General features: G+C 45.0%; 1 protein-coding gene across 2 annotated transcripts in view; it reads right to left on the bottom strand.

Moving 5' to 3' along the window:
* Positions 1 to 24230, bottom strand: part of stk10 (serine/threonine kinase 10) — a 63759-nt gene extending 39529 nt beyond the window's left edge. For both annotated transcript variants that reach the window (XM_063203671.1, XM_063203670.1), the window contains exons 1-2: positions 23766 to 24230; positions 12822 to 12986 (exon numbers count right to left, since the gene is read on the bottom strand). In XM_063203671.1, coding sequence (XP_063059741.1) covers positions 12822 to 12986; positions 23766 to 23924 — 324 coding nt within the window. In that variant the 5' untranslated portion in view covers positions 23925 to 24230. The remainder of the gene's footprint in view (positions 1 to 12821; positions 12987 to 23765) is intronic.
* Positions 24231 to 24382: the final 152 nt, after the last annotated feature.

The raw sequence follows: 24382 nt of genomic DNA on the forward strand, positions 1-24382 counted from the left end.
CGTGGGGCCTATGCTTTCTGAGCAGCATCGTTGGGAGCAATTTGTATAAACAAAAGGACATCAAAATTACATACTCAACATCTGCACCGTGTGCTGTTCATAAAAGATGCTGCAGGTAGCATAACATTCTCCATGTTCTCTCCAGACTTTGTCATGTCTGTCACATGTCTTCAGTGTGAACCTGCTCTCATCTATGAAGAGCACAGGGAACCAATAGTGAATGTGCAAGTCTTTATGTCAGGGGTGGGCAATTATTTTGGCCTGAGGGCCACATTGGGTGTAGAATATGGATCGTAGGGCCAGATGTCGCAGGCAACATGCCTGTGCCAATAATGATAAAGACTGTGATGTATACTGACAACATAATTTCAAACCTGTACACTGCAAATTTAGATGTGACCTTAGATGTAATCTAATCTCACACCTGCAACACCCTTTCCTTTTCTAACTCACACCTGCAACACCCTTTCCTTTTCTAAGAATTTTAGGTGTGAGTATGGTACTTTGGATTTTTTTTTTCCATTTACACTTTTGCACATATCACACAAACATCACACACAAAGTGTCCACAACCAAACCACAAAAAAACCCCAAAAACATCATTCCTACCCACTTCACATAGAGGTCTAGCCAATGTGTTAAACTTATGTTAGTGAGTTTTACTGTGTCTATGTACTTATGTACTAAGGACCATGTTGTAGACCTGACATCCAGCTGCTTGCTGTGTGTTTGTAATTTCTTCAATAGACTTACTATAGACTTTTTAACTATTGAAGAAGGTACTTTGGATTTAAAAGGCTTTGTGGGCCAGATGAAATGGCTCAGTGGGCCGCATGTGGCCCCCGGGCCTGAGTTTGCCCATCCCTGCTTTATGTTATCTGGTATATGCAAATCGTAGGAATAGGCCCCACTTGTGGACACCAGACCCTCATACCCTCCTAATGAAATCATCCTCATCATCCTAAACCTCTCTGGAGCTTTTGAGACAGTTTCTAACACCATCACCATCACCTGGATTGATGCTCATCTTGGATTTATCACTATCAATTCAGTCCCATCAATTCAGTCCCACATCAAAATAGTCACCAAATATGCTTTTTACCATCTCAGAAAAATCTCCAGACTCACTCTCAAACTCTAACACACACACACACACACACACACACACACACACACACACACACACACACACACACACACACACACACACACACACACACACACACACACACACACACACACACACACACACACACACACACACACACACACACACACACACACACACACACACACACACACACACACACACACACAGCAAAGCAACCTTGGGTGTTTTGAAAGTCACTAAATAAATACTGTAGAATTGTTATTGCTCCTGAGCATTTGAGCATTTGACATTAGTGGCCTAAAACGCTTATTTTGCAGGGCTCTATCAATCCCACTGCTGGGGTTGTAAGCTACCATATGGCCTCCTCCATGTCCCTTGGTGTACTGACATGTCTCCTGACATATCTTGCATGTTCTGGACATTGTGCTGAAGGACACACCCAACTGTCTTGCCACAGCACACATCAGTAACGTGCGCTGGGATTTATGGCTGGTGAGGCAACTTTTTCAATATCAGATTTTCAAATAAATAATTGCCAAATAGGCCTACCGACAAGTTCCATATGTCATAGCAGCTTTCTTAACATAAGGTAAGCTTAGGCCTATATTATTTTGACATAAGCTTACTGCATTTCCGCAGAGAAAATGCTATTAGATCTCTCTCTCTCACACACACACACACACACACACACACACACACACACACACACACACACACACACACACACACACACACACACACACACACACACACACACACACACACACACACACACACACACACACACACACACACACACACACAGGATTCAAACAGTGGTCTCACATAAACTACACAGCACCAATGTGGACAGCAGAGCAGAGGAGAGGAGAGTAGTGGAGAGGAGAGGAGAGAAGAGGAGAGGAGAGGAGAGAATGGGGAGGGGAGAGGAGAGGAGAGAGGAGATGAGAGAGGAGGAGAGGGGAGGAGAAGAGAGAGGAGAGGAGATGAGAGGAGGAGGAGTGGAGAGGAGCTCAAGGAGAGGAGAGGAGAGGGAGGGGAGAAGAGAGAAGAGGAGAGTAGATGGGAAAAGAGAGGACAGGAGAGGAGATGGGAAAAGAGAGGACAGGAGAGGAGATGGGAAAAGAGAGGAGAGGGGGAGAGGAAAGGAGAGGAGAGGAGAGGAGAGGAGAAGAGGAGGGGAGGTGAGGGGAGAGTAGTGGAGAGTGTAAGCTCCTTCACAGCCCACTGCTCTCTCACACACACACACACACACAGGATTCAAACAGTGATCTCACATAAACCACACAGCAGCAGCAATGTGGACTGAGCATCACGGCGGATGCTCAAGACACACAGGATTCAAAAAATGGTGTCATATAAACCGCTGAGCACCACGGCGAACAAACCGGTGTGATGGCTTTTGTGATACGAACTGGATTCTCGTGCAAATGTAGGCCTACATCTACTTGTACGAGGCTACGGCAAGCGATGTGGGACAAAGGTTTGGCAGGAAGCGAATGTCAACGTAAACAGATATTACACACGCTTCGATATGGTCACCAAATATTTTGGGACTGTCATTTCTGTTATGCCTACACCTTGGAATTAAATCAGAGTCTTGTAGTTACACGGGTATATTTGATTTACCTCAACGGTACCCTGTACTCAACTTTACCGGGCACATGAGAATCCGGTGCCCATCACAAAAGCTACCACAGAATCACAGCGGATTCTCTATCTCCCCACGGGTCTCACAAACACAGGCTTCACACACATAGGAAATTGGTCTTACCTGAACCCGTGCATCAGGTCCATGCGCCGCTCTTTTCCTCCACTTTGGCGTTGTACATGCTAACGTTACTTTAGCCGGTGCTGTTCATCCAAAGCCCCAAACGTCGCCCCAAACGTCCAAAGCAATTTGGCATTGAATATGAGTAGCCGCGAGGATTTGTGTTTCGTGAGGCTCCTTAGTCCTTAGTAAATTGTTAAATCGTAAAATCCCATGCGGTCTTCCACACATTCTCGCCGGTTGCAAACAAGACACAGGGGAAACAAATATTTTCTGCAGTGTTGTACCACTCACTTTGAAATGATCGGGAAGTTATTCTGACCGGTCACCTGAGTAGCAAACCCTTCAGCTCTGTCGGTCCTCCATTCTTTATCACATATTTTCCCCTTGGAAATCCAACTTTGAGAATGCTCTTAGTTTCGTTATGAAATCCACTTGTAGCAGTCAAAGTGAACAAGCTAGCCAACAACACCAACTGACTGTATTGTGAACTTCAGATTCGCTATGACGTAACTGTCCAGCAAGACTCAACACCAGAAGGAGTCTGCGGCCAGGCTACTCCTCGCCTCATCATTGTATCTTTCAGTGGGCGTTATGCCAAAGCGTCCAGAGTAAAGAAATGATAATCACACGTAGAAAATATTTAAAAAATATCAGGAAATGAGGGCACACCATACATACTTCTATTAAGTGTATAAAAACGTTTCATACAATATTACCAGGTTGCATTCACAGAACGAGCAACATGGCGCATGCGCGCAAACTTGTTAACGAGGGATTGCGCAATCCGGGGTGAGGCCAGTTCAGAGTTGGCCCAAATTCAGCGTATTCGGAGCAATTTGACATGAAATGGGCAAATATTACGATTTTGGCCACGGAAATGATTGAAAATGAGTGAAACTGTTTAAATACTGCTCAAATGGTAGTTATGGTGCAGATGCTCGAAAACAATAGCTGTTATTGTTACTATTATTCACATTAACTGCATCTCATCATTCTCATCTGGAGCTGGTGAGGCCGTGCCTCCCCTGCCGTATTGGAGTGCACGTGCCTGGCACACATAGATGATGGGTGGTGAAGCATTTACCCATTCCAGTTTACACAGAAAGCAATGACATTAATGGGCTTCATCAGTGACAAAGGGTTGGTGTCCCAGTAGAGAACCTCGCTCATGCACCTCTCCAGGGATTTTCTGTAGTTCTCTCTCTCTACACCAGTAACACACCGAGTGATGGGTGAAGAGTGTGAAGGGTGTTGGGCGTGCCCTTGGTATTGGGTTGTTGTGTCTGTACCACATTTACAATGTCAACCTCTTTCCTGAGTCTCATCACCCCATGGCGAGAATATCCACCAGGGCTGTGTCATCTGCAAACTTCCAAAGACCATTGGTGCTAAAGGTTGTTTTGCACTGATGACTGAGCACACAACCTTGGGCCCTGTGCTGAGAGTCATTATAAATGAGGTAGCCTACTTGGAATTTGGTGCTTGCCTAAAGAAGTCTTGAAGCAAGATGCAGAGGCTGGTGTTGATACCCAGATTGTACAGTCTGTAGATGAGGTACTGGTGCTGAATGCTGAATTGCAATCCATGACCAGCATCCTCATATGTCAAGAGCATTCTCTCATATTAGTTTTTTTGTACAGATGGATTAGGGCTGGAAGGACGGGAGAGATCACCTCCTCTGTGGGATATTTGGCTGAGTATACAATGTGAACAAGAAGAGGGTAGATGGATGGATTTGTTTTTGGATGTGCAACATTACTAGCCCTTCAAAGCATTTCATGATGCATGCGTCAGGATAGGAATGATTTCTTTGGCACAACTTTGATGGTGGCCGCTTTAAAACATGATGGGATCATGGCTTGTTGGTAAAGAGAGTGTTTAGCAACTCTGCTCTGTCTTTGAGCACACAACATTGGCCATTGTCTGGACCAGTTGGTTTTCATGGGTTGATTATGGCAGACACAGAGTCTGACACAAACAGTCTGACACAGACACAGTGTTTCTCACTGATGCCTGGAGAGAATGGTGGTCAAATCCAAAGCTTTCATTTTAATATTAAATCAGAGTGCATCCTAGGGGGTATACTAATTAGCTGGTTTAGTAGGTTAGAGGTATATCATCTGGAGCCTGGACCCCTAATGTTCTTTACTAAAGGATAACAATAGGCATATATATTAGCAGGTTTACCACTCATTGTTGGTTAACAGTATACCATGTTCTCAGTATACCCCCTGGCTTAATGTTACTATAGATCAGTGGTCCCCAAACTTTTTTTCTCTGGGGGCCACATTATCGTTCCTGACTGTGATCAGGGGCCGAAATCAATCATGTGGGCTGTATACTAGGCCACTGCCCGTTATAGCCATAATTTCTAGCTCTGCAATCGCCATGACACGCTGAAGAAGGGCTCTGCCTGAAACGTTCATAGGCGAATAAACAGAGAAAAATCTGAAGAGTGCTGTCCTTTGCTTCCATCTTTCATAATTTCTAGCACAAAATAGTTCAAATGGTGCCTGTTCAAATGGTGAGATGCAGAGAGGTGGAGGGCCGGTCAAAGGGGCCTGGCGGGCCGCATCCGGCCCCCGGGCCTTAGTTTGGGGACCCCTGCTATAGATACTCAGAGTTCGGAGTATTTGTTGCGTCTTTTATTATGCTTGTAATGGAGTGACCATCACTAGGGTTGTGGGTTTGTTCTGACTAACATGCCAACAAGCCTGGCTCTTTGGTGTAGCGGTCAAAGCCTCAGTTTACTACCCCGGAAGGTCTGGGTTCGAGTCCCTGGCTGGGCAACTCTACTCCCCTTCGCTACAAATGGTGTCAGAAGTGGGATGGCTACCATGAGGCCATCGGAAGCATACCCATTATTTGTGAGCCGTAATTGCAGGTGAGGGACCCTCAGGATTGGTGACCCCGGTGTGAGGGACCCCAGTGATGGGTGAAGTATTGATGATGGGGCACACTGGATGGGAGAAGCATGATGGGCAGTTGCGTGAGGGACACCAAGAGTGTGTGAAGCGCTTCCAGAAGGGGAAGGCAGTGTGATGGAGTGACCATCACTAGGGTTGTGGGTGTGTTCTAACTGACATGCCAACGAGCCTGGCTCTTTGGTGTAGCGGTCAAAGCCCCAGTTTACTACCCCAGAAGGTCTGGGTTCGAGTCCCGGCTGGGCAACTCTACTCCCCTTCGCTACAATGCTATTGCTACAGGTGTTTGGGCATGTTGTGTTACCATGGAAATTGGGGTGGCTTCTTCTGGTAAATTACAGCAATGTGCAGGAGCTGGCTGGTGTGTTGCATGTTTTAAAGCAATTAAAGGGTGAATTTGTTTGCGAGAAATGATATGCATTGTGCTGCCAACACCATTTCAAGGAGTTAGGAAATACCCAATGAAAGTATTCTGATTCTAAATCTTCAGAATTGCTGGAAAGTGGGAAATTTACATTGTTGTTAGCGGTATACAGTAATGCAATTACTCAGAACATGAACTGATCAAGTCAGAAACATGGGGTAAAACACCTATATTGATATTATTATCTGTATTGGCTATACAAGATTCTGAGCCTACACATGGCAGTTTTTTTTCCACAAATTTCGATCTTAGAATTAAATTCAATAAGATTATTTCATGTAGCTAATGGACTTCCTCAATATCAAAATTTATTCATAATTACTTACCCATCAAGTAAGCATGGTATTAAGAATATTATATGATCACAATACATATCAAACATCACTATTCCTGGTCATTGTATGGTAATTTTCAGACAATGCTCATTTTGTGGGCCTGGTGGCGGCCATCTTGAAATTGAGGCCTTTCTTGTCACCAAAAACTGGGTAAACATGTATTATGTTCTAAGTACTTCTGATACTATTGTAAACCACTTTTAAAAATCTGTTTTTGGATGCTTTGGAAGGGTCAAGTCATCAATGCATCTGATTGCTAATATTATGCTTTTCGCATCAACCATGACTAAGCATAGCCTTAAAAGGTGGCAGGGATGGTTTAATGTTAATGACAGCATGTATGGTAGTCACCTCGAGTCAAAGAATGTTTCTAATACTTGCAATGAATGTCATCTTTACACCATTTTTGAAAATCTACACACTAGTTCCTGTCAGAATTTCTAGAATATTTGATACATTTTAGTCATTTTTCTCCTAGGAAGTAGTCTAAACATATTTTTATGAACCTATTGACCCTTCCACTCAATTCCCCATGCTATAATTATATGGAAAAGTGGTCTCATTTGTCTTTGTACCATGTCTGGTTCAAAAGTTATGTGAATAGTCAAATGTCAGAATTGTATAAATCGCTATTGCACAGTTTCCAAGATGAGCCCTGAAAAACACCCATGGGACAATTTGCAGCAATGCTAACATCTCTTATTGTAAATTAGACATATGTAGGAGTCTAAAAAAATAGGTTTCGACAACAAGTACAGGGGGTGCGCGTGACCCCCCTCTGGTGACTAGACTACTTCTTCTCTCGCTCTATTGCCCTCTCTCCATTGCTCTCTCTCTCTCTTTCGCTCTCTCTCTCTTTCTTCAGTAGAATGGACAACAGGCCATGAGACATTGAAAAAGAAGAGAAGCAGAGTAAGACAGCGAGGGAAACAGTGCTAATAAATGTGGTATGACTGATCTCTACACATGTACAGGTACGTACAGTAGACAGAGATGCAAGTATGTCTCTGCATCCATGTGCATGCATGTGCACACTGGGTGACTCTCCCTCACTTTCTCCCTCTGTGTGTGTGTGTGTGTGTGTGTGTGTGTGTGTGTGTGTGTGTGTGTGTGTGTGTGTGTGTGTGTGTGTGTGTGTGTGTGTGTGTGTGTGTGTGTGTGTGTGTGTGTGTGTGTGTGTCTGTGTCTGTGTGTGTGTTCATCTGTGCCTGCATGTACGTGCATGCATGCATTTGTCAGTGTGTACGTGCTTGTGTCAGTGCCAGTCACCGTAGAGCGATGTCAGGTAAATGTTAGTTTAGGGAGAGCGCTCGGAGACAAAGCCGCCATAATTACAGGCAGGGAGCAGAGCAACGCAGCGCTGCGCTATGCCAGGAATCCCCTGGCTGAGGGAGGACGATGCTGCCTGCCCACAAGGCCTTCAGGTGAAGACAGGTGGCCCAGCCGGTCAGACCACATGCTCGGCAGACAGCGTCTGACTGCCATTCATCAACAACACACCGCCCACACATGCACACACACTCGCACAACACAACACAACACAACACAGCATTGTCTCACCACCTATGCATGCACGCATCTCTGCTTTCCGTACCGTTTCCTATATGAGGTCTAGTTGAAAGGAGGGCAAATAGGACTACAGTACATGATGGAGTTGAGATGGTGGGGGAGTGAGTAAAGAGACAGCGATGGAGAAAAAATAAAGAGAGCGAGAGAGAGACAAAGGGCAGAAAGTAGAAAGGTGGGGAGAGAGAGAGAGAGAAAGAGAGACATAGACACAAAGAGAGACACAGAGGGAGTCACAGAGAGAAACAGAGAGAGAGAGAGAGAGAGAGAGACAGAGAGACACAGGGAGAGAGACAGGGAGAGAGACAGGGAGAGAGACAGGGAGAGAGACAGGGAGAGAGACAGGGAGAGAGACAGGGAGAGAGACGGGGAGAGAGACGGGGAGAGAGACGGGGAGAGAGACGGGGAGAGAGATATGGAGAGAGACAGAGAGAGACGGGGAGAGAGACGGGGAGAGAGATATGGAGAGAGACAGAGAGAGACAGAGAGAGACAGAGAGAGACAGGGAGAGACAGAGAGTTCATAGAAAGAGCCAGAGTGAGAGATGGGGAGAATGGGGTGAGTAAGAGGCCAGCAGAAGAAAAAAATAAAAAGGGGGGGGGGGGGGGTAAATAAATTAAATTAAAGGGTTAAGACCATTACGCTAATAGCAGCACGACAGCATTTTGAATAGAATATGAGATCAGATCTCAAACTCCATTGTTCTTTGGAGATATAAAACTGTTAATAATAGATTGGTGCTGGTGGATACAGTTTCAGCACTAAGCAGTGGGCCTGTATAACAGCTTTCAGGCAGCAGAGTAATCATATTTAAGAGACATTACCTGGGTACACGCCACACCTCTAGCAGATGTCGTCTGCAACTTAACATGTATCAAATGACCACCGGATTGGGCGAGCGCCGTGCAGCGCAGCCTTTCGTAAGCACTACAGCCTTCTTGTTTTTGGTAGTGCGTTACAATACAGTACAAGTGTGACTGTGTGAATTGAAAGCGGCAGAGCACAAAGAGTCACACACTGTGTGTATTGTACTTGTGAACTCTTTCTTTTTGTTAGCGTGTTAAAATACAAGTGTGACTGTGTGCATTGAAAGCAGCAGAGCACACAGTCACACACTGTGTGTACTGTACTTGTGTGAACACTCTGTCCGCTTGTTGTATCACCAGGCAACACTGTAACAAGTGACACTTCAGAATCAGGGACTTTGGTGGGGGGGATCGAACCCGGGTCGCCGGTGTAGCAGCGAAGAGTCCAGCTGATTTAGCCATGGCTGGGCCGGTTTTAAATCGTTCTTTAACACCCATATGGGATGACTCAAAGTCTGCAACCTGCTTAACATTTAACACACCACACTTCCCGTTGGCGCACCAGATTGTGAGGTTGTGTGGTGCAGGAGTGCAGAGCATATACGGTTTTCTACTTAACATTTAACACATTCCCTAGGATAGCAGCATACGATTTAAGTGGACACGGCATGCTGTGCGCTGCTGTCAAACAAAAGCCACCAGGATATTAATTATCAGACAATATGTCTCAAAAGGTCTGCTTGTCTGACTCTAGAGAGAGAGAGAGAGAGAGAGAGAGAGAGAGAGAGAGAGACCAAGAGAGAGGGAGAGAGAGAGAGAGAGAGAGAGAGAGAGAGAGAGAGAGAGAGAGAGAGGAATAGAATAGAATGTGTTTATTGTCATTGCACCAACAGAACAACGAATTTAAAGAGAAATTGAGAGAGCGTAATGGAAACCGAGATGGGAGAGGTTGGAAGGGGAACCGGATCGAAGGGGATGGAGAGAGGGACAGAGGGCAAGAAAGACTGACAGAAGGAATGAGGAAAAGAAAAGAGAGCGCTGTTGTTTTGCTGATGGTAGTGGTGGAGGAAGTCCGGGCTGGGGAGGATGAGTGCTCAGTGCTGCATACTGTACTCTTCTTAGCTTGCACTCGCTCCACTGTGAGAAAGACAAGGCCTTTGGCTCTGTGCTCTCTTGCCTGACATTTCCATCCATTTAGTCACCAAGTACTCGCATGGTCAAGTCCATTTATCCAGCCAGACGGGGAAGCTCGGTCTGCTCACTAAAGACTGCTGCCATGCAAAGACTCTAAGCAATGAATCTCCCCAACCTCCATTTACTGTACTGTACGTGTCCCTCTTAAAGCACCTGTCCCTTCCTCTGTTTATGCTCTTTGGTGCATAAGTAGCCTCTCGCTCCTAAGCGATGGTTGTCAGCGGATACTGATGATCTGGAAGCTGATAGACCCGATGTTGCCTGACTTGTTTGGGTTCAGTGGAGGAGTCTCTCGCATTTGTGTCTGTCTGTCTGTCTGTCTGTCTGTCTGTCTGTCTGTCTGTCTGTCTGTCTGTCTGTCTGTCTGTCTGTCTGTCTGTCTGTCTGTCTGTCTGTCTGTCTGTCTGTCTGTCTGTCTGTCTGTCTGTCTGTCTGTCTGTCTGTCTGTCTGTCTGTCTGTCTGTCTGTCTGTCTGTCTGTCTCTCTCTCTCTCTCTCTCTCTCTCTCTCTCTCTCTCTCGCCTGTCTCTCTCCTCTCTCTCTCGCTCTCTCTCTCTCTCTCTCTCAGTATTTAACTTCTCTGCTCTCTCGCTCTCTCTCTCTCTCTCTCTCTCTCTCCTCTCTCTCTCTCTCCCCTCTCTCTCTCTCTCTCTCTCTCTCTCTCTCTCTCTCTCCCCTCTCCCTCCCCCCTCCCCCCCTCCCCCTCCACCCTCTCCCCTCTCCCCTCTCCCCTCTCCCCTCTCCCCTCCCCCCTCCCCCTCCCCCCTCCTCCCCCCCCCCCCTCTGGAAGAATGCAGCACCCATAAAAGGCAAGTCCTTCATTTGTGTCCCAGTGTGTCACCGCTGTGGGAGATGGCTTGTTCGCTGTTGCCCAAGGCTTCAGACATGTTTTCTGGGCAATGCCATGTAAACACACGTCCTTGGCACTACCCATGTAAACACACTTCCCAATCCCCGTCTCTTCGACCGCCAAGGCGCTTCATCTCCATGTAAATAAGCATGCTTTATGACACGCCGACTAGGACGGGATGCCAAGGCAACCTCGGAACCAGCTGAGAAGCATGTTGTTTTACGGCAGAGTCACCCCCCCAGACCTCCAGAGCTTGTGTCTTGAAGGGTGCATTGTGGCTGGTTTTTTTTCTTCTTACAGGGGCTTTTTTTGGCGCATGCTGTTATTTTTATTTGTTTGTTTTCCTTGGTGATTTTCCGGCTCAAGTTGAATATCCCCAGCCTTCGCTGTGTTATTGTTTAAATGTGACGTTGAGCTTGTGGGGAGAAAAAAAAGTTCTTAGCCTCTCCAAGGTCTGGTCCACCTAAACCTCAACCACGCCTCGATCAAAAAGAGCAGGATGTAAATAGCCTGAACACAAGAGCCTCAAGGCCTCTGATAAACACATTGTGTCAAACAGCAGCCGGACTGTGAGGCTGAAAATCACATGCGTTCACATCAGAAAAGGGAGGCGAAAAAAAAACCTGTTCACACCACCCAAGGATAGTCAACAGGGGCAGTTGTGTTTGTGTGTGTGTGTGTGTGTGTGTGTGTGTGTGTGTGTGTGTGTGTGTGTGTGTGTGTGTGTGTGTGTGTGTGTGTGTGTGTGTGTGTGTGTGTGTGTGTGTGTGTGTGTGTGTGTGTGTGTGTTTGTGTGTGTGTGTGTGGGCAGAGTGCTCGTCGACGTGCACCTCAACCAGACAAACAGCGTTTCTTGTAAGCGCCATACGCTGACTCAGGCCCTAACACACCCCTTTACACACTTCCTCGGGCTCCCGAAATTAAAAGGTGCCTCTCACTCTCTCCAAATTCCACAAATACCAGGGGCTGTTCCATAGAAAACCTCACTCGGGGGGTGGTCAAACCACCGGCCCTGGGTCCTCCCAGTTGTGTTAAAACCTCTACTCTTGGAAGTGCTGCCTGGCCTGTCTTGAGCTCCCATACGGTACATACTGTAAATACATAGCACAAAACCTAGGAGGGCTGAAAAGTGCTGGAGATGGATGGTGGGAAGGGTTGGTTTCCTGACACAACTAAAAATTCCACAGAGGTAGCATGGGTGAAAATAAAACCTGCTACGGTTACATGTTGACATATCATAGACAGAGATGTCAATGCCAGAATCACTGGGTGGAAACAAACCCTCTACAACATTGCTGATTGATCAGCTGGCACCAGTACTCAGAGCTGGTTGGATCAAATTAGTGGCTTTACGGGATGAACACCAATAACAATGGAGAAAAAGTATCAATTCATATCCGCTTCTACTTTGTTTAAACTAACTTCAGGTGATGTGGCCAGCATAAGGACTTATTTGGCAACATGGCCATTAACTAACTTGTTAATTGTAGTTCTCAGTGGATAATGGCTCTTTAACCCCCTTGGCTGGGCAATGTACAGCAAATAGGTCTTGGCTACATGTAGGTAAATATTTTTTTTAAATGGATATTTTCATTATCCCTTTACATATTTTGATCCCGTTTGATCCCGTCCCATGTGGCATGTTTTAGACAACTCTGGTTTAAAAAAAATGTTTTAGTGAGCTACATTTACGTGTAAATAAAAAGCCCAAACAGATGTGTACAAAAACTATGCATAAATGTAAATGGCAGGGTCTAACAGGACACCTCCACAACCACCCCCTCACCCTCAGGTGCCAAAAAAGCACACACCCATTGACCTGTATTCACTACGCTTACCCAGAGTTTGGTATCATGGTAGAAGGCGTCAAGCAGCTTGACGATGTAGTGGTGGTCACAGGAGGCCAAGATGTCGATCTCCACCACATAGTCCTCAAGCTCCTCATCGCATTTGGTCTCGATCACTTTGGCAGCGGCCAGTATCCCCGTCTCCTTGTTTTTGGCCTGGACAGAAAAAAAAACAATAAGGAAGAAAACTTTGAATGTAGTACTTATGCAGTCAAAACATATATTTGGTACATTGCAGCTGCCGAGCTGTGAACTTCATTACCATTTCATCATTGCTTAAATGATTCCTTAGAAGCAGTACTTAATTACTTGCATTCCATGAAATTACACATACAATTACTTTAACATTACCTACTTATTATTGGTTTGTAACCAAATGTATTATGAGTCAGCCCCATCTGACCTATTGCTTCCATATTTTTCCCACACTCGACACTCCTGTACTAAATACCCAGTGCACAACAAGAAATGTGACCAAGATAAACTTATATAATCCTGTGCCATCTACAATGTCTTGGCTTTATACAGAGAGAGAGTTCGATAGACTTTTCAAAAGATTCAGTGCATTGTCTGTGTGCAGCGCACCAACCTACATATTATATTTACAAAACGTGTAGGGTGCCAAACTGAAGTCTCGATGTCACATGTTGGACGCGAGCGCTGCACTGATGATATCACCGCGAGGTGGGACAGGAACTGGGGTGGTGCATGTGTTGTGAATGCGACTTTGAAGAAAAGAACTGAAGAGAAAGCAGCAGTGCAGAGGGCCCCATGTGTGGCTGACTGGAAATGTAAGGTCAAGCTATGTTCATCATGTCACCGCACAGTGGTTTGGCTTGCGAGACAGAAAGAACACACCGTTCTCATAGTGTGGGTGAAACTCCAAAAGGTGGTGCCACACATGGCCAGCCATCTATGCCTTTTAAAAAAAAATACAAATTAGCAAAGGGCATGGCAACGTGGCCCTTCCCTTTTTATCTGGCAAGAAAACCTTCACGTATAACATTTATCTAGATTCTTAAAAACCTAAAATCTAAAGAAACAAATTGTTTATGTAGCTCTTCGTGTGGTTCTACCGGTTTGATAGAATGTTTAGGAAACGGCAACATTTTCAATTCCATTTCCTGTTCTGTGTAACGTGCTGACATACTCGAAGGCCTGATAATTATGATATGCGCACACATGCCATCTTGGCTTGCCAGGAGGATCACACACATTTTAAGCCCTATTTAAGCAAGACGACGACAAATGGCATTTGGAGAGACCAAGGAGGCTCAACACACAAAAAACAGTGGTGTGTAATTAAAAAATCTTGCTTAACCACACTTGAGCGAAACAGGAAAGAACCTCCACACCCTGTCACCGACATGAGAGTCACAGCGGCAGTGAGGCAGCAACAGAACTGAGAAAAAAAGAGCAAGGCACAAGGCATTTTGAAATCTAACTAAAGCCATGCATCTCCTTGCCACAGGTCATTGCAGTTCAAAGGGCCTCTGGTAGGGAAAACAGCTCAAGTGGAAAAGGCCTGATAAACAAAAGGTAGATTTTTTTTTCTCAAGGGAACTAAAAGACTGGGGGTTGACTGGAATTGGGCATTCCTTTATTTGTTCATAGGGTTCTTGTGAACTTGCTGCCCTGCCGCATGTGCTGCATGTGTGAAATACATAAAGTGGTGAAATAAATTAACTCTCTACGAGGAGAGGTTGAAATAAAAAAAGAGAGGGGGAATATTTTGTATCAAAATGAAATAGAGGGGAGTCGGAAACAAAGAATGAGACATAATGAAAAGAGTGATGAGTAGAGAGAGGGAGGAGAGTGAGCCAGAGAGAGACGGAGCGAGTGAGCTAGATAGAGAGAGCGAAAGACAGAGAGAGAGGGCTAGGAAGAGGGAGCAGGCAAGAGAGAGAGAGAGAGAGAGAGAGAGAGAGAGAGAGAGAGAGAGAGAGCGAGAGCGAGAGAGAGAGAGAGCGAGAGAGCGAGAGAGAGAGAATGAGACGGATGCCAAGTCTTAAGTTCCCTCATCTCTGTGGCCCTGTGGACAGCAGTCAGATTAAAACTGCACCGCTGGGGTCCTGTGCCTCTAGGGCTTCTGGGAAAACATCTGTGTAAACACAGCGGTCACGCACAAACAAGGGGGTCAGCCCCACCTTTCACCGTCGGGAAAATGGCATGCCATTGCCAGCGCAGTGCAGTTGATGATGCCACAACCTTATCTTGCCTTGCGCAAGACTAAGCAACACTGACCACTGCGGCAGCCTCGCCATGTTCTACCGACGGCAAGACATGGATACAAATGTTGAGTCAGGGTCTCAAGGCGCAGCGGATTAAAATACATGTGATATTTTTATATTCACTGAGGAACTGAGCTTGAGGACAAGAGTAAACATCCAAAAACATGCTCCAGCAGAGGATCAGAGACCACAGCGGTTTACCAGGCCCTAACTCAATTACACAACCATCAACAGCACATGCATGACATACGTAAAAGCTAAAAAAGAACAAAGGCACAAGCCTCAAATCAAGGCAGCCAGCGAGACAACAAGATGGAGGCCATTAGGAGCCGTCTTTAGGATGCCACTGCGATGAAGACGCAGGAAGAAACCAGACATTCCTGTTTGGGATAAACAACACACATATTGTAAACAGAAACACCAACAGGCAAACAGCCACCACAGTCTGCCTCAAGAGCATACTTCTGACGTCAAAAAATAAATATAGCTCATCATCATGAGACATGAATTTCACTTGCGGACACCTATTCCTACACGGGCAGTCACACACGTTTATTCAAAAGTCTTAGCACCTGTTGAAGTTTAAAGGGGTATGCCANTATTTTGGGGCTTAATACAGGGGCTTAATACATGGGCCACTATTTTGGGGCTTAATGTAGAATGCTACATGCTACAGTGATCCATTGACTTTCACTAGCTTAGCGACATACTCCCTCTTTTAACTTGTGTTAAAGCAAGACAACGCTTAACATGAAAAATGAGACACTTAACCACCTTTATAAACCCCAGCCAACGATTTTAACTGTATTAACCCATAAAAAAGTGGCATACCCCTTTAATTGGGAGGGTAAGCTGTATAAGACAAAGATCGTGATCTCTGGGTGTACACACTCTTTAAGGTGATGATACACAGGACATTTTTTTAAGCAATGTTCCTGGGCAATGACACTATAAAATGTTGTTTAGACTGTTTATCCCTATAAACGCTTTTCGAAAAAGAACTTTGATCAGAAGCAGGCAATCATACTGCCCGGCAACATTGCTCAAATAGTTGTCCTATGCATCATTACCTGTACACCTGCAGAGGTTTGGCAGGGGGCAATTTCCTCCAAACTACCCATGAAGCCCTCTCCTCCTTCACCCTTTCACTGCCAAGTATCACAGTCAGGGCAGCTGACAGCTTTTGCCAGCCCTAGGCCAAAATCATAATGGAATGGGAACCATTTCTGGGCACTCCTTCTCACTGGGCCCAGGACAACTGACCCGTTTGTCCCGGTGTGTCTGGTATGGCTAACAAATCCAATTCTCAACATCATTGAACAATAGATTATATGATGCACACTATATCCAATTTTGAATAACATATGCTGGCCAAACGGCCAAACCTGAGGTGCCCCCTTTGTTCACTTTATAGGTAATAAAATACCCTAAACGATGCAGTTATGCAGGAAACAAGCAAATACTTTGAACGCAGGAAGATTGCCCTGCCTCTGTGACTCCCCTACCACAGAGGAAGAAAGATTACAAAGCCTGCCCCATACTGTACCCTAGCAACAGTGCAGCACTAACACTCACTCAGCTCTCTAGCATGTGACTGTGCACTCAGGCGGGAGTCAGGATGGGCCTCGGCACCCTTGGACAGCCACCACCACACAGCCAAGGTTTGTCCATGTTTGCAGAGCTATTTCTGGGAGAAAGGTGCGGGCTCCACTGCTGAAAATAATACAATCACGCCTTAAGCTTAACTCAAACTCTTGACTTCAGCACCATTTTGGCCTCAGGTTTGGACTCCACTGTAGCACCCAGGGGCACTGACAGCTTTTGTCTGGCCCGGGACAAAGCCCCCCCATCCAATGCATACAATATAAGGATTCAAGGATATTTATTTGTCATGTACATAGACACTTTCGTGTCACTTGTAATGAAATGCATGGCCGTTGCAAAACAAGTGTGCAGAAGAAGGGTGAAGAAGAAATAAAATAAAAATAAAAGGTGTGTGTGTGTGTGTGTGTGTGTGTGTTCAATCAAAGTAATTAGGAGGAATTCAGTAAGCAAATGGCATGAGGAAAAAAGCTCTTTCTCAGTCTTTCAGTTCTAGCTCTGTGACAGCACAGTCGCCTTCCAGATCTCAGTTTTTTAAATAGTCCATATCCTGGGTGTGACTGGTCTTTGAGAATGTTATGGGCCCTAGATAGCACTCTCTTTGTGTATATGTCTTTCACGGCAGGCAGAGGTTGACGAATACAGCACTCTTGGACCCCATTTCGCACCCCCTCTCTCCCTGGGCCCGGGACAACTGACCTCTTTGTCAGCTTCCCTGCTTGCACCCATTGTTTCTCCAAGTGTGTGCAGAAAACTACACACAAAATAAGAGGAGGCTGTGCCCAATGCGTAATGCCATTCTTGCTACTTATCCTTCTGGCGGCACATTTAATGTGATTGTGTGAAACCAATCTAGCAGTGTTTACTCCCTGCTGTTTATCCAAGTCCAAGTGTGAGTCTTAAGACAAGCCAGGCTTAATCCATAATGTGTGTGTGAGCTCACATAGGGCAAAACCCAAGGCGTGGCTTTTGGGTAGGCCTAGTCAAGGCTCCAGTCGAGTCACATCACATCACATCAGAGCCTCAGTGGTATTACAGGATTAGGGAAGTCCTCCGCAGGGGTTAAGTTCAACCGTAAAGGTCTTGGGAAGAGAGGACTGGAATACCACAAATGCAATTGCAAGTTGTCCTGTGACTTACCAGGTCTGTGTTGTGGTTTCTCGTTCCCACGTCCTTGGTGTTAAAAAGGTGCTCTATGCACCAAGAAACAAACAAAACAAAACAACAAAAAAAACAACTAATTAAGTAGTCATGTTATGCCAATGGAAATTATGAAAGATGATGAACGGAAAATACGGCATCTTCATCTTAAATATTTATCATTTAAATGCCATGTTACAGTCTGATGTTATTTTGACTATGGGGGAGGGGGGAATATTTCTCACAGTTTTACAATATAATTCATGAGATTGTGGCATCGGTGTAACTGCTAACATGTTTCCTGAGATGATGGTATCAGTTTAACTGCTGGCCACAATCTCACATGTAGTAACTTGTAAAAATGTGCATTCTGTTCCCTTTGCCAACCTTCTTTTTCTTACCATAATGGCACCTTTTTTTTTACTCTGATCAGTGACTTTTCCAGTCTCAGAGATCCCTGTGCTATCATGTCTTACGCAACTGGTGTCATGTTATGGAGTTCAATCATTAGCAGAGCCGAGTGGTGGACGTGGCAATGTGGCCATAATGTTTTAAAGTTCCAGCAGCACTGCAGCGAAGCAGCAAAGCAGCACACACACACAGATAGTGGGTCTGTCAGCAGTCTGGCACCACCGGCATGTCTCTCCTGCCAGGGTTGCCAGATTGGGCAGTTTCTCAGCCAATTTAACTGTTTGGGAAGATCATCTGCTGGTAAGAAAATGTATTGGGTTGAATGTTTTGTAGCTTAATGGCCATAGAAATAAAAGTTTAAAAAGGGTTCAAATTGGGTGGGAGTCAAGGTGGTTTTTGAGCATTTAAAGGGCTGGGACTCAACGGTTACATCTGGCAACCCTACCCTCCTCTTGGTAGAGCTGTGGCACTGGTTAATGTGGTGAATCGTGTGAAAAAGAGACTGAATTGTGTCAGGAAGTGTGGGTTTTTTTCACATCAACATGAATGTTTTGTGAGATTATTAGGACTTGATATTTCACTCTTGTGCTTTGTGTGTCCATCTTGGTCTTGAAAAAAGTTCTAATCTAATCTACTCTAATAAATGCACTTGAGTTGTCACTGTCACTGAGTGCACCGTCAATGGGTGCACAAGTAATCTGAAAATAACTGATTTTCAGGTCAGATGCACTTGATCATTAACCTTCTGGATAAAAATATATCAACCACCCATCCCGTCCTGCTCCGCTTCTCTAAAAAAAACTTACTTTGTGACGTTGGTACGGTAAATTGTAAAACTGACACTTATGGGACAGATGTGCAAAAGAATATAACAGCACTGTAAACTCCAGAGTGCCTTTTCAATACTTTGAGAGCCATATATGACACGCTTCCACAGAGTGTATTTTAGTGGCCCAACTCTTTGTCATGTCTTCATTAAGTCAGCAACATTAACAGTATAGTTGCAAACATAAACCAAACAAACAGACTCTGGGCAGGGCCAGCATCTTAGGCAGCCCCTCTGTTGCTCATTCTCCTTTTGCAGCTCAACAGGACTGTTGTGAGAGATTTCAATGAGTCTATGAACTTGAACAGTGAAAAATGTACTATGTGTGTACACAAACACACACCAACGCCACATACACCTTCCAATTTGAGGCAGGGGTTGAATTCCAATATGCACATTGCCGTTCTCCACAAGTGCTTGTGGCCAAGCGTTTTGCTGACGCCCCGCCTCCATGGAGAAAACAATAACGTTTGCCTGCTGTAAGCCTAGCCACAACAATTTTTGGGGGACTATTCTTCATTCACCATGCCGATTGCAAATGAGGAAATTATATTAGAATTCTGCTTTTGCAAGATATTGAATTAATTTTCTGTTGTCAGTGACGTCATCATGAGGTCACAAGCAGACAAGTGAGCAAGGGAGGATGGAAGCCTGGATATTGGAATCCACCCAGGGTCTATGGCAGGGGTCGGGAACCTTTTTGGTGTCGAGAGCCATAAACACCAAATTATTTTGCAAAATAATTCATGAGAGCCATACCATTTCCAAAACACTGAAAAGTGAATACAATTAAAAGCATGTGTATCAATTAAACTCAATAATTTTAGAGCATACTGTCAAGTTATTACTTTTATTGATAACAGGTAGGGTTGCCAACTGTCAACTTCATTATGGTAGAAGGCCTGGGAGTCCTCCCCACAAAAAAAATGTATTTCTTAGATGTAATTTCCTGCATTGTAACACATTTTAACATCCCGTTTCCTGTTTCAACTCAATATGGAACCCGTACTTTTATTTAGGATTCCATATGTCAAGGGATGGTTGGCAACCCTACATTAGTGAGAGCCAGATACATTTCCCGAAAGAGCCACAGGTTCCTGACATCCCTGGTCTATGGCATTGGCAGCCCTGTCTCTGCACGCCCTCCCCCCTGCGGAGGACTCTTATCAGGGGAGGTGCAGCGTTCCTGAGTACCAGCTGATTAGGGAGCGGGGCTTCACCCACACGTCCATGTGATCACACACACACAAAGCAAGGGTTCCCCCCCTGTACGTAGACACCAAAAGATATCCTTCACACTCCTGCAGTTCAGTATCTACGTAGTGCTGCAACTGGATAAAGCCCCCACATCCAAGCTTTTTTTTCCCTGGAAGCACAACCCAAGTGTCTGTTTCAACCAGCCATTTGTTGCTCCCTGATTTTTAATAACAAGAAATTGAAAAAGAATGGTCGTCGCACACTCATCATCAGGGTCATCTTGAAGGCGTAAGCCGAAACGTTGGTCTTATTAAATGTAACTGCATGAAGTTCTGAGTGTGCGACGACCATTCTTTTTCAAGTTGAGTCTAATTGTCTGCCGTACGCACCTCAAACGGTGTGCGTTTACTGAAACCCAAAGAAAGACAATAACAAGAAATTGATCACCATTTGGTGCTTCAACAGGAGAGGACTAATGCACGTATGAAGTAGGAAGGGCCATCAGAGGCTCACTTGAGACTGTGGTGTAGACAATGTTACTCATTAGCACTTTTTTTTTAATAATAAAAGGTTTCACATCCAAGCTGCTCCAGTTAACCTTCCGTCTTGCAAGTTACACCTCCACCTCCACCCCCACCCCATCACATAACTCTTACTGGCCATTGAAACACACCTCAGTATTTTAACTGCGCCTATGTGTGCTTATGCTTAACGAAAAAATGGGGTGGGTGGTGTCTTGGAATTTTTACACAGTTAGTTAATACCACATAAAAGATCATAAAATATTGACTCAGTGCCACGAGTACTTTGTTTTGTTGAGGGTTTCCAAAACATCCTGGCTCTCTCAGAAGACCTTTAGCACTACATGATAACCCATCCTCATCCGCACAGCACACAGAACAGAGTGCCATGACACAGAATGTCACTGAACGAGGACAAACTTATCACAAACTGAGACAACAGCAGGGCTGGCTTGTCAATGACATATCTATGCCACATACTTTAGGGAGATAAACTGCGACAAAGCAGAACAGAATGATTTTCTGCCTTATGTAAACCAATGATTGCAAGGACACCAAGGATTTCAAGCCAAAACTCATCTGAAACAATATACTTGAAAACATCCAAAAAGGCGAAATGTACCATTTGATAAGGCTTGTAGACTTGAGAGGTGAAACTAAATGTGGTTACAGTAAAAAACAATGTTTGCAGGTCTTGGGCATTATGCTGAAAGTTGCACTGCATCAGAAATGTCAAGAAACATTCCAATGTGGCTTCCCATGTTTGACAATCATTGATTTCAGCTTTTCCATCACACTGCAAACCGTTTCAGAATTAAGGCAACTGCAATGCACACAAAAGTTTCTCACACACTTGGACTGGACCAACTGGTCAGTACTTGTCAAATACCACCATTCTTCACAACCAGTGAGAAAGATTAATGTGCAGCTCTCTAGCGCTGGTCCTGGCTACAGAGCCATAGTGCATTGTGGGTAAATACAAAGACCTGGACATGGGCCAGTTGTGGCCTAATGGTTAGCAAGGTAGATCAGAGGGTTGTGTGACGGAGGTGGCCGGTCCGATAGCCCAACACTCTGCTAGTTGGCCTCCGTTACAGTTGCAAATTCAAATCCCAATCTTACCATTATGAAAAATGTGTGTCCCTACATCTTTGTCCATGGATGAAGTGCCCATGAGCACCTTACCCCATATTGCTGCAGGAACTGCAACCAATCCTATATTATGATTAAGACGCTTTGGACAGAACCGCCAACTAAGTGTAATATCACATAATATAGCTGTTGGTCTTCGACAACAGAGATGCAAAGACTACTAGTGAAGATATTTGGGGTTTGATAAAAATGTGCACAAAGACAAGAGAAAGCAAGCACAAGACACAGGAAGTCTGGGCAGACTGTAAGACATTAGTAGTTGCACTTCAGCAGTTGTCCCCACCACCAGACACTGACAGGCTGGCTTGAGCTGGTTTACGGGTGTTCAAACTCCCCGAGTCTTTTCAAGCGGTTTAATTATTATAGCTCAAGTGTTGTCACTCTGAATGCTGTTGTCCAGCAATGACATTAAGAGGCTGTGCAAGAAATAAATGTAATGAGCAAATGTATAGAGTGGCACTATGCCCGACAACAACGGCCTGGTCTGTGTTATGACTGCCAACAGAGCCAAATACACCCCTCAGTCCATACACCAACAACGTAGAAGAGCTTTCCAAACATTTTGACTGCAGTTGGCAATGGTCGATATCTTTTCCTGCTTGTGGAGGAGGAGGGGAACTTGTGAGAATAAAAACACTACCAATAAGGGTCTCCCGAGGGGAATCAAGCTGCTATTTCAGGCAGGGAGCATGGCGACTGCTCGGATGAAGAGAAAGCTTGGCGTTGGTGGATATCCATTGTATAATGGGCATGTCATTGGGTTACTGTTTGGTGTCTGGCGTCTTTTTTATTCCAATTTGGACTGAATGCAAAACCATTACCATCCCTACCATTGTCTCTGCTTCACTGAAAGCCACAAACTGGAACTGTGGTTACCAAAACAAAAAAACCCCAATGGAGTCACTTTGACAGCTGAAGCAGCCAAAGATCATCAATGAAAAGTACTCATCTGCAGTGCAGAGGGACTACTAGAAATCTCCTCCACCCATCGAAACCAAGGCACATTCTTGCTTCCTCCTACTTGCTCGCTTGCTGAAGTGCACCACAGCTCATGCATAGGAGGGAGGGGTGAGGCATCACTTGGGCTACTTAGGAACACACCAGTCCCTGGGGCTTTGGTGCTGCTGGGCCTGTGGGTTAGAAGCTTGAACACGGATGTATGTTGCCAAAAGACCCGATTCACTAACAGCATTCCACTCCTGAGGTGTAAGAAATGTTTGCTGGCCTCCTCTTGACACTTCAGAGAAACCTGTTTGTGTGCGTTTTAGAGACCACTTTTTGTAGCAGTTTCTGTTACACTGACAAAGTGATGTAACACAGACATGATGCATGATAACAAGTGATGAGCCTTTGTGACACCATGAAACATGATTAAGTGATTTAAACTTAGATTACTTAAATGTTGGACTGTCACTACTTCAACTGTTTTTAATCCTACTGGTCCTCTTAAATCAAACACTTCAACACGCACGCACACTTTTACATTGATAAATGTTTAGTAGGCCTAAGCATGTTGAGAGGACCCCACCAAAAATGGGGTGTTTCACACAGTAGGCTACACACATTCTGCAGTCCACTATGGTTGGCGTTTGACAGGTAGAACAAGAGGTTGGTAGGACATACATTCGCACTGACTGTGTCTGTGGGCATAGAGTAGGCTACAAGACTGCCACAAGTTGGCACACCAGTGTCGAAAGATTTCAACATAAGATGAAAGTTCAGAGTCAAACTGTATGACACAAAGAAAAAGTAATTCGTTTTACATTCATCTGTCGGGGAGTCTGAAGACTTCACAGAGAGGCTAGTTGAAATGTCAATAAATGTCAAGACAATTCAAAGACGCTTGACAACTCACCTTGTACACTTTGCCAAACGCCCCGTCCCCAAGTTCTCCGATAATTTCCCAAATGTCATTTGGGTTAACATCCCGGCGAATATGGGCATACTGCTTTACCTTCTTTTTGACGTCGAGAGACGACAGGCGCAAGATTTTGCTAAATTTGGCGAAAGCCATTCTAAAACGAAGTCCTAAAGTTTGAGCCTAGTGTCAAAGGTTTGTCAGCCTGTGTTGTCCAATCTCCAAAATAAAATGAAAGGCAATTACTCCGAATAGATATCTAATCTATTCCCCAATACATAAAATCCGATTTAAAAACGCAAAAAGGGAATCCATAATCTTCGCTGCTGCGGTAAACAGTCACTCCAATTTGCACGAGCAGGCTCGAGCATAGTCCAGAGAACAGCCGCCGCGCCTATGAAATAAAGTCATCATGTCGCACACATGACTTGTTCACCTCCGCACGTTGCCCACCTGCTGCAGGCGAACATTGAAGCCGACTGATAATTGAAAACTTCTCTGTTGTTCAAGCCCCACCCTACAACTTCGCGCTTCTCAAAGCAGCATGGGAAATGCAGTTCAGACTGTGTGTTGTGCGTTATCTAACCCAGTGTTTCCCAACCAGGGGTACGTGT

Source organism: Engraulis encrasicolus, chromosome 7, assembly GCF_034702125.1.
Source record: "Engraulis encrasicolus isolate BLACKSEA-1 chromosome 7, IST_EnEncr_1.0, whole genome shotgun sequence".
Classification (NCBI taxonomy): Eukaryota; Metazoa; Chordata; class Actinopteri; order Clupeiformes; family Engraulidae; genus Engraulis; species Engraulis encrasicolus.